Source organism: Macaca nemestrina, chromosome 1 (assembly GCF_043159975.1).
Source record: "Macaca nemestrina isolate mMacNem1 chromosome 1, mMacNem.hap1, whole genome shotgun sequence".
NCBI lineage: Eukaryota > Metazoa > Chordata > Mammalia > Primates > Cercopithecidae > Macaca > Macaca nemestrina.
Window position 1 is genome coordinate 198,494,182 of NC_092125.1, and position 14,308 is coordinate 198,508,489.

Consider the following 14,308-nt stretch of genomic DNA (forward strand, 5'->3'; position numbering starts at 1 on the left):
AGTGAGACTGTCTCAAAACAAACAAAAAAAGAAATATAAAGAAAAAACTAACAAACTCCATCACATGCTATTCCTATATATACTGATATACATGTCCATTTCTTTCCTTTTTCTTTTTTTTCACTCTGTCGCCCAGGCTGGACAGTACAGTGGCCTGATCTCGGCTCACTGCAACCTCTGCCTCCCATGTTCAAGTGATTTTCCTGCATCAGCCTCCAGAGCCACTGGGATTACAGGCACCTGCCACCATGCCCAGCTAATTTTTTGTATTTTTAGTAGAGATGGGGTTTCACCATGTTGACCAGGCTGGTCTTGAACTCCTGACCTCAAGTGTCCACCTCGGCCTCCCAAAGTGCTGGGATCACAGGTGTGAGTCACTGTGCCTGGCCCCATTTTTCAATATAGTGAAAACAATGGATTTTTGTGATGTTGATTACTACTGATATATGTATAAGCACAAGTGAAGAATTTGTAATTTTATTTGATTCAAATACGTAGAATTGGTTATATAGAGCATTATGTTTTGCAGAAGCCAAAGTGTTGAACTTAGTAAAAATTCAGACTATAGTGTGGGAATTAACATTTATTTAAAGCGTTAGTACAGGCCAGGAAATTTGCATATATTATAATAAAAAATATCTGACATTTGAAAGCCTACCATGTGCCAGGCATGACTTAATAAGGGAGTTATGCCCACTTTATAGATGAAAAAACTGAGGCACAGAGAGGTTAATTTTTTTTTTTTTTTTTGAGATGGAGTCTTGCTCTGTCACCCAGCCTGGAGAGCAGTGGCGCGATCTCGGCTCACTGCAAGCTCTGCCTTCTGGGTTCATGCCGTTCTCCTGCCTCAGCCTCCCGAGTAGCTGGGACTACAGGCGCCCGTCACCATGCCCAGCTAATTTTTGTGTTTTTAGTAGAGACGGTGTTTCACCGTGTTAGCCAGGATGGTCTCGATCTCCTGACCTCGTGATCCACCCACCTCGGCCTCCCAAAGTGCTGGGATTACAGGCGTGAGCCACCGCGCCCGACCTGAGGTTAAGTAATTTACCTAAAGTTCTACAACCAGTAAGTAGAAACACTAGGCTCCAAAGCCTATGATCTTTGCACTATGTAACAATACCTCCCAATCACTATTTTCTTCAATGATGACAGCACAGTATAACAACAGACAAGTGCTAGTCTAGAGGAGTTCAGGGTATTATTGCTTCTTTCCTAAAATTTCAACTCAGTACCCTAGGAGACATTTTTGGAAAACTAAAGTCTGAATTCATTGATAGAAATTCATTTTATGTTAGACTTTTTGGGAAAACCTGTTTTATAAATTTAGGATTGCCACAAGGCAGGTAGGTAGAAAGTCGATATGGAATTTGAAAGTACAGCTGCATAATACCAAGACAACTCTGAAGTCGAAGGAAAATGCTATTTAGTCTTACATTCCTGTTTTAAACATGTATTTATACTTCAGAATGAACATATTCTTTATTCTAGTCTTACAATTTCATTAAAGTGAACTGATGCAAGCTTTGTAAATCTCAAAAAAGGTAGCCTGAAATGATATGTATAAATGACCTCTGATATTTCTACCTGTTGGGACTTTGAATATAGTCAGTAAATTAGCTAAATATGAAAACAAGTCTTTTGAAGGAAAAAAGGAAATAAAAGAATTTGCAATGAAAGAATATGTTTACTGGACTACGTAAAAAAAACAATTTCTTTCTTGGAAACTGCTCTCTTTCTTTGTAATTTTACTAACTGCTGAGTCATACCAATAAGGTCAATCAGAAAAAGGTATTTCAAATTCTTTTAAGACATAAAGAAAAAGAACTCACCCATCAAATACAAATATACTATTTTATTCTAAGGGAATATTTCTGTGGTTTCTGCAAGGGGAAAACCTAAAAGTGGTTAAAAACCAAAATAGAACAGAAAGGATGATTTAGATGTTTCTCTTTTTGTTTGATGTTTTTTTCTCCCCTGGAAAAAAAAAATGTAATTTTACACAATGTTCGTAAAATTAAAAAAGCAATAAAATCAGACGCACACAACAGCTACACTTATGAGGAATGACCAATAATTAATCAATATTTTCTCTTATGAATAAATTTAGGGTTCTGGGCAACTCTGTGGACTAACATGCAAATGAAATCCTGATACAGTCATTTATCTGAGTATTGGGTGTTCTCAGTAAAAGATACAGATTTTTTTTCTTTCTGGTATTTCATAACAATTTATCTACTATGCTAACAATATTTGTTTCTTCATACAACTACAGAAGGGGAAAATGTTAGTGTTTATACAAACCATAAAATTCGTATAGTGGGGACTATTACACTTGCTATTTCTGGATAGTTTATTGGCAGACTTATCAGACAATCCAATTATTTGTCCTCCATATCAAACAAGGTATGGAGTAAGAAGTTTTCCAGTCAGAAATGACAAACACAGATGGAATTAATCATACAGAATAGGGGCAGGTTTACTTCTTTCATACAGTTCTTGGTAACAAAAATGAGATTTGTTACAGGCAGAGGGACAGAACCATCAAGTACACAATGTCAAAAGGCCTACTTTTTTCATTTTAGTTTTACTTAAATGCCTTTTATTTGTTAAAAAAGAAATACGCCTGTCACCCCCACCTAAAAAATGAGATATCCTGAAAAGTCTTTCAAGATTAAAATTTCTAAGAGGCTTTTTGACATCTCTCAGTTTTATCATAGCATCAAATTAACCTTAGCTAAAGAAGTTCTGCAATTGGCAAACGTCATAAAAGCTTTGATTCAAAATTTTGTGGGGAAGAAACTGAGAATGGAGATGAGGGAGATGGACTGATACGCCACACACACCTGTGACTTGCAATCCTCACAGAACTACTGAAACAGCTAGAGTTTGGAATAATGCTCTAAGACCTGCTTACGGATATGCAAGACAATGTCTTTGTATCCTCACCCCAGAATCCCTATTTTCAAGTTTCGTAGGGCAACAAGGTCATCTTCCAAATGCTTTGTATAGGAACCTAACTAGGACCTTTTCTACCATAATTCAGATAGCTAAGTAATACTGTATCTTTGTGGAATCACTCACAGGTTTGCCAGAGTAAGAAAAGAGACTATCCTTTTTGAAATGACAAGGGCCTCCAGAAACTGGTGCAAAAGACAAAATAAGAGGAATTGTCTGGGAAGTAGGAGGGTAAAACAATGGGAGAAAAGCTGCCATTGGGAAAAAAGTGAAAATAAAAGGAGAACCCCCATTTCTGTGTACCACAGCTCAGGCTGTGAGACAGCAGCAAGAGGGCCCACACCCAGAGAAGTGGGCATTTTAGTGGGTTTTTACAAACATTTCAAGACACTTGGGGTCTGATAGGCTCCACAGATTTTCTGTGTGCATAATTAGCTTGTGGAATATCATCCCCTTTACCTTAGTTTACCCACATCCAGACCCACCGCTGAGAAAGCTTGACCCAGAAAATGAAAGGGACACATTACTGTTAACAGCAGTGAAGGTCGTCTTCCCTGATGTGAGGGGCCCACGGTAAAAGCTTCTGTCCTTCACATGATTGGCTTGGCAGTGAAAATCAAAATCAATCAAGACCACTTCACTATCTTTTTTAAAAAGTTGAGTATTTTTATTGGGTCTTCAAATCTGGGTCCCACAGTCCTCATTTGATGTTACTCTTAGCTCTGTACTGATCTCTCCTCTGACTTTTACGGAGGGCTTGCCCAAGTAGCCTATTGCAGCCAAAGTTTCACTCCAAAGCTACCTCTCTAAGGTCTAAGGTTACTATGGTAGAGTTTTATACAACAGTTTTCCTTAAAAATATTCCACAATTTGTTACTCCCAAACAAAATAAGATTATGCACCACTCGGAGAAATTAGTCATTCTGAAGATGTCTACGAACTATATCACTGCCAAAGAACATTTCTCAGTTCATATTCTTTCCTTCAATTTTCATTTGCACATCCACACTGTGGGGTTCACAAGTCATCTGTTTTCCATGATCTTATAGTCAAGTCAAGAGGACTCGGACTTATACATCGCTTTCCAACAGCTGGATGCATTCACAGTTTGGTGCATACCAATATGTATGAAAATAAGAACCTCACTTCCGTCTTAATCTGATAATTCAACATCAGAGTCTTCAGATTTGGCTTTGGCAAGTTCTTCATGTACCTCCCTCACCATGAGAATACGTGTTAACATGGTGTCCAGGGTTCCAGGGTCTATCGGGAATGTGGAGTACCACATGGGGCTATTCGGGACACAGGAGCGCTCAGGTTGAAGGTAAAACACATCATTCCTCTGCTTCACACTTTCAGAACTATCCACAGGAACAAAAAAAAAAAGAGAAAAAAGAAAATTAGAAATCAGAGAGTATAGGAAATATGTACTATTCTTAAGTAAACTGAGGTTTTTGCCATTAAAAGTAATTAAAAGGGCAAAAACTGCAATTATTTTTGCACCAACCTAATATGGCTCTCAACTTTTCTCCACTGTGACTCACAATGGCGAAAGCAATGTACCCACAGAGATAAAGAGTTTACAGGAATATTTCCTCCCAGGAATAAACTGAAATCCCATTGGATTGGAAGTGAGTATAAAGTTAATATGAGACAAAGTGTAAATCACAAACTTTAGTACTTCAAACATTATTAAGAGCAACAAAAAAGTCAGCTCACATGTGACACTACGGCTAAGAACCTCATACTGGAAGTGCCCAATATCCTGGAATGAACCCCGAGGGCACTCAGTACACATTATCAAAGGGCAAACGCAGCTATTACAGTTCTTTCAGGAAAAAAAGTGTTACAGCTCTAAAATCATAAAGTTTCTCTAAGAAAAGGACTACCTAGAAAATTTCAATTCCTTAAAAATTGTTTTTCTATTATAGCTTTAGCAAAACAAAATTTCTTTTCTATACAAATAACGAAATAACTACAGATTAGGTATCACATAAAGGTTGTACGACAGTTGTAAAGATCAAACAATAGCAGCGATTCTTGCTTTTGAAGACATTTTCCTAAAATAATTATGAAGACAAGGTAATTTGTTTTGTGGTTCAAAATCCATATAGATAGGACAATGGGGAAAAAATTCATGGTAAACCCTTGTCTAAAGTCACGGGCCAGCTACTTTTCTGATGTTCAAGCATCTGAAATCCAAAATATGTTAACTGCCTTCTCAGTGCACTATATTTAGTTCAGAGAAAGATTACCATTTTGACAGGTAAAACTCATAAAGTCGGACTGGGCATCTTAGTGGATTGTCAGTATTCTCTGCCATCTCCACCCCAACTGGAACCTCATCATCTTCATTTCGTTTCCTCTTGCCAACAGTCAGTTTATCTTGAGACAGGAAATAATAATCAAAGGATTATATTAGAAAAGTCTGTTCTTTGAGTCTCAAGACGCCAATGAGCTTTGCTTCGCAGCCAGAACTTTGTCATTTCCTCCCTTTCACTCACACTCATTCAACAAATACTGAGTGCCTATGAAGGTGCCAGACATTATTTTAAGTGTTGGGTTCTATGGCATTAAACAAAGTCCCTATCCTATAAATTTTATGTTGCCCTGCTCACCAATGTGGGGACACCATGACAAAAAGTATGGCACTGGAGAATGTCTCTATTCTGAGCCTGACTTTATTAATAAACTTTAGTAGGCACAGGGTTCCTAAGACATAGCAAGATAAAGCAGAAAGAAGGGTTCTGCATGTTCTTCTCCTACAGTAGAGATCAAGACAGAAGTTGCCATCTCTTTTTTTTTTTCTCTTTGAGATGGAGCTTTGCTCTTCTTGCCCAGGCTGGAGTGCAATGGTGTGATCTCCGCTCACTGCAACCTCCACCTCCCAGGTTCAAGTGATTCTCCTGCCTCAGCCTCCCGAGTAGCTGGGATTACAGGTGCCTGCCACCACGTCCGGCTAATTTTTTTGTATTTTTAGTAGAGACGGGGTTCCGCCATGTTGGCCAGTCTGGTCTCAAACTCCTGACCCCAGGTGATCCGCCCACCTCGGCCTCCCAAAGTGCTGGGATTACAGGCATAAGCCACCGCACCCGGCCACCATCTCTCTTTTAAGAGACAGGGTCTCACTCTGTTGCCCAGCCTGGAGTATGATGGTATGATCACAGCAGCCTTGAATCTCCACAGCCTTGAACTCCTGGGTTCAAGTGATCCTCCCGCCTCAGCCTTTGGAGTAGCTGGGACTACAGGTACAAGCCACTGAACCTAGCAGAAGCTGTCATCTCTATGAGAATATTTCTACTGTGAGGCACTAGTACTGGGCATCTGCTCAAATTTATTTGTTCGAATACTGTGAGAAATGGCATCTTTTTTGGGAAGAGAAATTATCAGTAGAGTTACTATTTGGTAAGAAAAGAACAAACCGTTTTTCCCCAACAGTATTTTGCAGAGACCAAGCATTATATAAGGAAGTCAGGGTGAAGATATGGAAAGTGGGCTATTTCTTTCCCACTTTTTACATTCACTCCTCAAGAGAACACTAGATGGACCCAAGGAAAAAAGGTTTTCTTTTTTGGGGGGGAGACAGGGTCTCACTCTGTTGCCCAGGCTAGAGTGCAGTGGCTCCATCACAGCTCACTACAGCCTCGAACTCCTGGGGTCAAGCAATCCTCCCGCATGAGCCCCCCAAAATATTGGGATTACAAGCATGAGCCACTGCACTCAGCCTGTATCTGCTCTTAACAACTGGTATAGGACTTTCCCCAGCTTCCTGCATTAGTACTTTAACAAAATTCACCTGTTTTCCATTTAGAAGCTACCTAAATAGAAAGACTTTGCTAGTTACTCACTTAGAAAACAAGCTGAATTTATTACTAATCATGTCAAGCACCTAATCAGCAAACAGGGAAACATTATCCTGTTTCCCAAACAGGGAAATAATATCAACTGAGGCTGGGCGCAGTGGCTCATGCCTGTAATCCCAGCACTTTGAGAGGCCGAGGCGGGTGGATCACCTGAGGTCAGGAGTTCGAGACCAGCTTGCCCAACATGGTGAAACCCTGTCTCTACTAAAAATACAAAAATTAGCCAGGCGTGGTAGCACACACCTGTAATCCCAGCTACTCGGGAGGCTGAGGCAGGAGAATCGCTTGAGCCTGGGAGGCGAAGGTTGCAGTGAGCTGAGATCACACCACAGAACTCCAGCCTGGGTGACAGAGTGAGACTCCATCTCAAAAAAAAAAAAAAAAAATCAAGAATACAAAGTGGGTTACATATATGTAAAACTATATATAAAAAACATATATATAAAACTAAGGAAACAGGACACAGACATTAGGTGAAAAAGAATCTTAGTAAATGAACAATTCAGAAAAAAGTTTATACGAAGTTGAACATCACAAATACAGATTTTAGTTTCAGTGATTTAAATTCTCACACTCAAAAAATGTATTTCACTCTTAGAAACTGATTTTGGGAAGTTCAGGACTTACGATTCTGTTCAAAAATAATAAATTTAATTTCGAATCCTGTAATACCAAGATTAATTTTTTAAACATTAAAAACAAACTGTTATTTAATGGGCTATTTTTGAAATGCAAGACAATAAACTTTCTAATAAAATTGTCACTGCTATTATTCTATTGTGTACAAAAGCGGTATATTGTAGGTCAGCTTTTAAGTTCCTTCAGAATTTCACAATGTTAACTAAAAAGAGGGGCTCTGGTCAAAAAAAGATTTAGAAGCAATGGACTAAAAGTTCTGCAGGTTTAACTAGTGATTGACTCATCTGGTGCTAGTAAATCAGTGATTCTCAACCCTGCTTGTATTTTTTAATTCCCTGAGAAGTTTTAAAATGCAGGCTATTTGAGCTCTACCCAATTAAATCAAAATTTCTAATTTAAAAGCCAGTGAAAGTATACTGAAGCACGTGATTCTTCTCACTTTGAGGCCAGCCTTCGACCACTCTCTGACAATAGAGAAAAATATTCAAATGTTAAAATAAAGCTACACTTTTCACATCTCGCATTTATAATTACCCTTCTGCAGTAACTCTCTATTTTAGTATTACTACTAAGACTGTAAAGAGAAATCTGACAAACAGCATCCCATACCTGGTTCTGACTCCTGCTTCTGTAGAGGTGGGAAGAACCTCAGATATGTCATCTTGGTACTGTACTTCAGAGTCCTGGTCCGTCTCATCACATGGGCAAAGGAAAGCTTCAAGTGCTCAGTAACATTCTTTAGTTGGAAGTATTTGGTATTGAAGAAAAGGAGGGTGTTTAAAAGGACGATTGGCGAGTAAGCGCCCAGCTGTTTGCACTCCCACAAATGCTCTTCTTCAATGCGAGAGAACATGTAACCTAGACAGAAGAAGGGGTACAAGAAAGAGTACTGAGCTCCTGCTAAAAAAGACTAAGTAATCTCTCAAATTCTAGGACATGGAGACAGAAAGATTGATTATTCCTCTTTCCCCTCTTCCTTATGCAGAAAACCAGAAAAGGCACCACAAAGAAAAAGGGAGATGACTGCACTCAAGTAGACACTGTGAGAGTCTCCCGAAACCGTTTTAATCTATTGATATTTTAGATTAGGGGTTAAGCTGTCTTTATAAAAGGCCAGAAGGTAAATATTTTGGGATGTGTAGGCCATATAGGCTCTGAACAATGCTGTTGCTGTAGAAAATAAGAAGCTGTAGAGAACACATAAACAGGCAGAGCTATATGCCAGTAAAATTTATTTATAGTCATATAATTTTTCCTTTTCTTTTCTTTTCTTTTTTTTTTGAGACAGGGTCTCACTCTGTCACTCAGGCTGGAGTGCAGAGGCATGATCAGGGCTCACTGTAGCATCAAACTCCTGGGCTCAGGTGCTTCTCCCACCTCAGCCTCCTGAGTAGCTGGGACTAAAGGTACCACCACCATGCCCACGTAATTTTTTTGTATTTTTTGTAGAGACAGAGTTTCACCATGTTGCCCAGGCTGATCTTGAACCCCTGGGCTCAAGTGATCCTCCTGCCTCAGCCTTCCAAAGTCACACCTGGGACTACAGGTGTGAGCCACCACACCCAGCCATGAATTTAATATAATTTTCACATGATGAAATAGGAATCCTTAAATAAAGTTTCCCAACTATTTAAAAATGTAAAACCAATTTTCAGCTCATAGACTGCAAAACAGGGAGCAGGCCAGATTTGGCCCATGGACCACAGTTTGCAAACTCCTGTTGGAGATCATTAAGCTTACTGTGAAAGGGGCTCTGCAGCCCGACAGAAAGCTGCACATATTACTAAGCATAACATCGAACCTCTTCACTCACCTCAGCCTGAGACTTGGAGTGAATTATGGACTTGTCTGACGATATCTGGTCAATGATAATTCAAGGACGAGGACTTAACTCTCTTAACAGTTCAGTATACTCTTAACAACAGTTCAGTATACACACAAACTACTAAAAAAGGTCCACTGTTAGCAGATATGATATGTGAAAGCTACACCAATGCTACCAGATCAAAAATGTCTTCTAAAAAGGTAAATGTAACTTCAAATTATTTTATATTTTTTGCAATTAGTATCTATATACGTGCTATATGAAATGTACAGTTTTCCTAAAACAATCAACAATAAACCAAAGACCTTCTCCTCAGAAGTCCAAATATGCTATAAATCTGGACAGAAATAAAAATGAACAATTTTTTAAAAGATAACCATGAAACTTAAGCAATTTAAGAAAGCGTATCATGAAAACAATAAAAAAAAAAATCACCCTACCATTAGGAAGTATTGTAGGTTCCCATATTTTCAAGAGTTTGGTAAGTTCAATCATAAATCTGGAATAGGGCTCAGTAAAAATGTTATCTATTCTACCATTTTCAAACAGGTACTACAAGAAAAAAAAGAACATATACATGTTGATAAAAAGAAAACATGAGTTCTTAAAAATTATTGTAAGAAATACAGTTTACCCTTAATTTTTGCCCTTACTATATTATAAACCATGTTCAACCTCTCAGTACTTTAGAGATAGTTGTTAAAACACTAGAATTCAAGCTAAAACTCCTTCTCGTGTTAACACATTATCTTCAGCAATGACCTTGCAAGGTAAAGTTTTTTATTTCCTTTTAAAACATGGATGGTACAGAAGTATTATAAAGAACCCTTTACTTAGTTCCTAAAACTGACATACTAAAAATTGGTTCCAATGCACATGTTCCAAATCATGTTTTCCTGATTCATGATGTGTATCTGCACATGTGCTCTTTTGTTTTTTACCCTAGATACAAGATCATTTCTTGCAATAACATAGTTGGTTAATGTCAGTTGACCTGAGGAAACCCAAATTTAAAAACTATTTATTTGGAGCCTTCTAACTATAGCTCTCAACTCTCTGCCCCACAACCTAGCCCTCAAAAAAGTTCGAGTCTAATTATAGGACATTAAACTATGTTAATTATAACCATCAATAACCATATCATGGGCTAGAACAAAAAGAATAGCTATAGTTTAAAAATGTATTGAGCCAGGAATGGTAATCCCAGTGCTTTGGGAGGCCAACGTGAGAGGATCACTTGAGGTCAACAGCGCAAGACTAGCCTGGGCAACATAGTGAGACCCATCTCTACAAAAAATTTAAAAACAAATAGCCAGGGGTGGTGGTGCATGCCTGTAGTCCTAACTGCTTGGGAGTCCGAGGCAGGAGGGTTGTTTGAACCTGGGAGTCTGAAACTGCAGTGAGCTATGATCATATCACTGCACTTCAGCCTGGGCAACAGAGCAAGACCCTGTCTCTTTTAAAAAGTACTGACGGTGCAGGTCAGATAAAATCAACTGAGACAGGGATACACCATGAGTGGTAATAGAATCCAAGGCAGCATGTAATTACATGATAAAAGTATTTTGGTGTTTTTAAGATTTCGTATTTTTAATTTATATTTCCGTGGCTATCTTGGTTTCTTGTATTTCTATGTATGATTTGGAGAAAATTATTTCCGTTTAAATTTACTCTGGCTAATAAAAATTACCACTTCAATAGGCATTTTTATGAGGCCTCCTCAAAGGCAATTTATGATCTTATTGGCAGATTACAGTTTGTTGTTAAATAGTATTCTTCTTTTTCTTCTTTTAATATAGTCATTTTCAAGCTTAAAAATATATCTTCATTATTGAAAAAGTTCAAAATAAAAGTAGACTATTCAAACCCATCACACAAAGTCAACTACTATTCATATGCAAAAATATTTCCAATCCTTAAGAAATTCCTTTATACAGAGGTGAGTTTTGTACAGTTACAGAAATATATCAGTACATGTAACACAACATACAAGTTTTTTAAGAAAACTCTCCTCCCCCTTAACCAGGAACAAGACAAAAATGCCTGTCCTTGCCATTCTTCTTCAACACTGTGCTGTGAGTCCTAGCAGAGCAGCAGGCAAGAAAAATAAATATAACGCATTCAAATAGGAAAGAAAGAAGAAAAATTATCTCTAGTTGTGGATGACAGAATCCTATATATAGAAAATCCTAGAGAATGCACAGAAAAATGAATTATTAGAGCTAATAAGTGAATCCGGCAAAGTTGCAGCATGTAAGTAACACACAAAAAATCAGTTGTCTTTCAAGCTAGCAATGAACAATCCAAACAGGAAATTAAGAAAGTTCCATGTTTACCAAAGCATCATAAAGAATAAAATACTTGAGAAGAAATGTAACCAAAATGATGTAAGACTTACACACTTAAAACCACAAAAAACTGCTGAAAGCAAAAATTAAAAACTAAATAAATGGAAAGACAGGCCGGGCACGGTGGCTCACGCCTGTAATCCCAGCACTTTGGGAGGCCGAGGCGGGCAGATCACCTGAGGTCAGGAGTTTGAGACCAGCTTCAACATGGAGAAACCCCGTCTCTACTAAAAATACAAAAATTGCCAGGCATGGTGGCGCAGGCCTGTAATCCCAGCTACTTGGGAGGCTGAGGCAGGAGCATTGCTTGAATCTGGGAGGCAGAGGTTGTGGTGAGCCGAGATCGCTCCATTGCACTCCAGCCTGGGCAACAAGAGTGAAACTCCGTCTCCAAAAAATAAAAATAAATAAACGGAAAGACATCCTGTACTCACAGAACAGAAGATTTAATAATGTTAAAATGGCAATATTCTCCAAATCAATTTATAGATTCACTGCAATCATATCAAAATCCAACGGCCTTTTTTTGCAGAAATGGAAAAACCCATCCTGAAATTCACATAGAATTTCAAAGGACCTTGAATAGCCAAAAGAATTTTGAGGAACCTCACTTCCTGATTTCAAAACTTACTACAAAGCTATGGTGTAAGTTTCAAAATTGTGTACTGCCCTAAAAATAGCCATCTATAGAAAAATGGATTCGAACTGAGAGTCCAAATTAAACCCACCTATCTTTGGTCAAAAGATTTCCTACAAGGGTATCAAGCCTATACAATGGGTAAAGAACAGTCTCTTCAACAAATGGAGCTGAGAGAACTGAATAACCACATACAAAAGAATGAAGGTAGACCCTAGCTCATACCAGATACAAAAATTAACTCAAAATAAATCAACGACCTAAATATAAGAGCTAAAATCATAAAACTCTCTGAAGAAAAGAGGCTTAAATCTTCATATCCTTGAATGTGGCAATGGATTCCTAGATATAACACCAAAAGCACAGACAATAAAAAGAAAAGAGAAAGGAAAAGAAGAGGAAGAACAAAAAAAATTGAACTTCATTAAAAATAAAAGAAGTTGTGATTCAAAGTATACTATACCAAGAGAGTGAAAGGAAAATCCAGAAAACGGGAGAAAATATTTGCAAATCACATATCTGATAAAAGTTCAATATCTAGAATATATATAGTTTCTACAACACGGTGACAAAAAGACAATGCAATTAAAAATTAGGCAAAAGACTTGATATAGTTGAGATATGTGTCCCTTCCAAACCTCATGTGGAGATTTTTTTTTTTTTTTTTTTTTTTTTTTTTTTTTTTTTTGGAGACAGAGTCTCGCTCTGTCGCCCAAGCTGGAGTGCAGTGGCCGGATCTCAGCTCACTGCAGCTCCGCCTTCCGGGTTCCCGCCATTCTCCTGCCTCAGCCTCCTGAGTAGCTGGGACTACAGGCGCCCGCCACCTCGCCCGGCTAGTTTTTTGTATTTTTTAGTAGAGATGGGGTTTCACCGTGTTAGCCAGGATGGTCTCGATCTCCTGACCTCGTGATCCACCCATCTCGGCCTCCCAAAGTGCTGGGATTACAGGCTTGAGCCACCGCGCCCGGCCCTCATGTGGAGATTTGATCCTTAATGTTAGAAGTGGGGCCCTGATCTCTCATGACTGGCTTGCTGCCATCCTCCCAGTAATGAAGTTCTCCCTTTATTAGTTACTGTGAGATCTGATTGTTAGAAAGAGCCTGGCACTTCGTCCTCACTCTCTTGCCATGAGACGCCTGCTCCCCCTTCACCTTCTGCCATGATTATATGATGCCATGATATGATGCCAAGCCCTCACCAGAAGCAGATGCTGGCGCCATGTTTCTTGTACAGCTTGCAGATCCATAAGCCATGATTCTGCATGAGAATTTCTTTTTTCTTTTCTTTTTTTTTTTTTTTGAGACAGTCTTGCTCTGTAACCCAGGGGTGCGACCTCGGCTAACTGCAACCTCCGCCTCCCAGGTTCAAGCGATTCTCTTGCCTTAGCCTTCCAAATAGCTGGAACTATAGGCGTGTGCCACCATGCCCAGCTAATTTTTGTATTCTAAGTAGAGACAGGGTTTCACCATGTTGGCCAGGCTGGTCTAGAACTTCTGACCTCGTGATCCACCCGCCTCGGCCTCCCAAAGTGCTGGGATTACAGGCGTGAGCCACCGTGCCCGGCCAAGAATTTTTTTTATAAATTACCCAGTCTCAGGTACTCCCCTATGGCAATACAAACAGACTAAGACAGGATTTAAATAGACATTTCTCCAAAGAAGATATACACATGGTCAAAAAGTACATGAAAAGATTCCCAATGTCATTAGGAAAATGCAAATTAAAAATACAATGAGATATCATTTCATAACCACCAGGATGTTTGTTTAAAAAAACAAACAAACAAAAAAAAACAGAAATTAACAAATGTTATAGCAAGAATGTGGAGATACTGGAATCTTCACACACTGCTGTTGGAAATGTAAAATGGTGCTGCCACTTTGGAAAACAAAGTGGTTCCTCAACAACTCAGTCATAGTTAAAAGACTCAGCAATTCCACTCCTGAGCATATATGGCAAAAGAATTGAAAACAGGTGTTCAAACAAAAACCTGTACATGAATGTTCACAGCAGTGTATTCACAATCACCAAAAGGTGGAAC

General features: G+C 38.7%; 1 protein-coding gene across 8 annotated transcripts in view; it reads right to left on the bottom strand.

Annotated features, from left to right (window-relative positions):
- Window positions 1-1,832: 1,832 nt before the first annotated feature.
- The window catches only part of LOC105494697 (zinc finger MYM-type containing 4), a 160,181-nt gene continuing 147,705 nt past the window's right edge, over window positions 1,833-14,308 (bottom strand). For all 8 annotated transcript variants that reach the window (XM_011763385.3, XM_024796883.2, XM_011763386.3 and 5 more), the window contains 4 exons: window positions 9,723-9,834; window positions 8,067-8,315; window positions 5,211-5,340; window positions 1,833-4,316 (listed from right to left, as the gene is read on the bottom strand). In XM_011763385.3, the coding sequence (XP_011761687.2) occupies window positions 4,109-4,316; window positions 5,211-5,340; window positions 8,067-8,315; window positions 9,723-9,834 (699 nt within the window). In that variant the 3' untranslated portion in view covers window positions 1,833-4,108. The remainder of the gene's footprint in view (window positions 4,317-5,210; window positions 5,341-8,066; window positions 8,316-9,722; window positions 9,835-14,308) is intronic.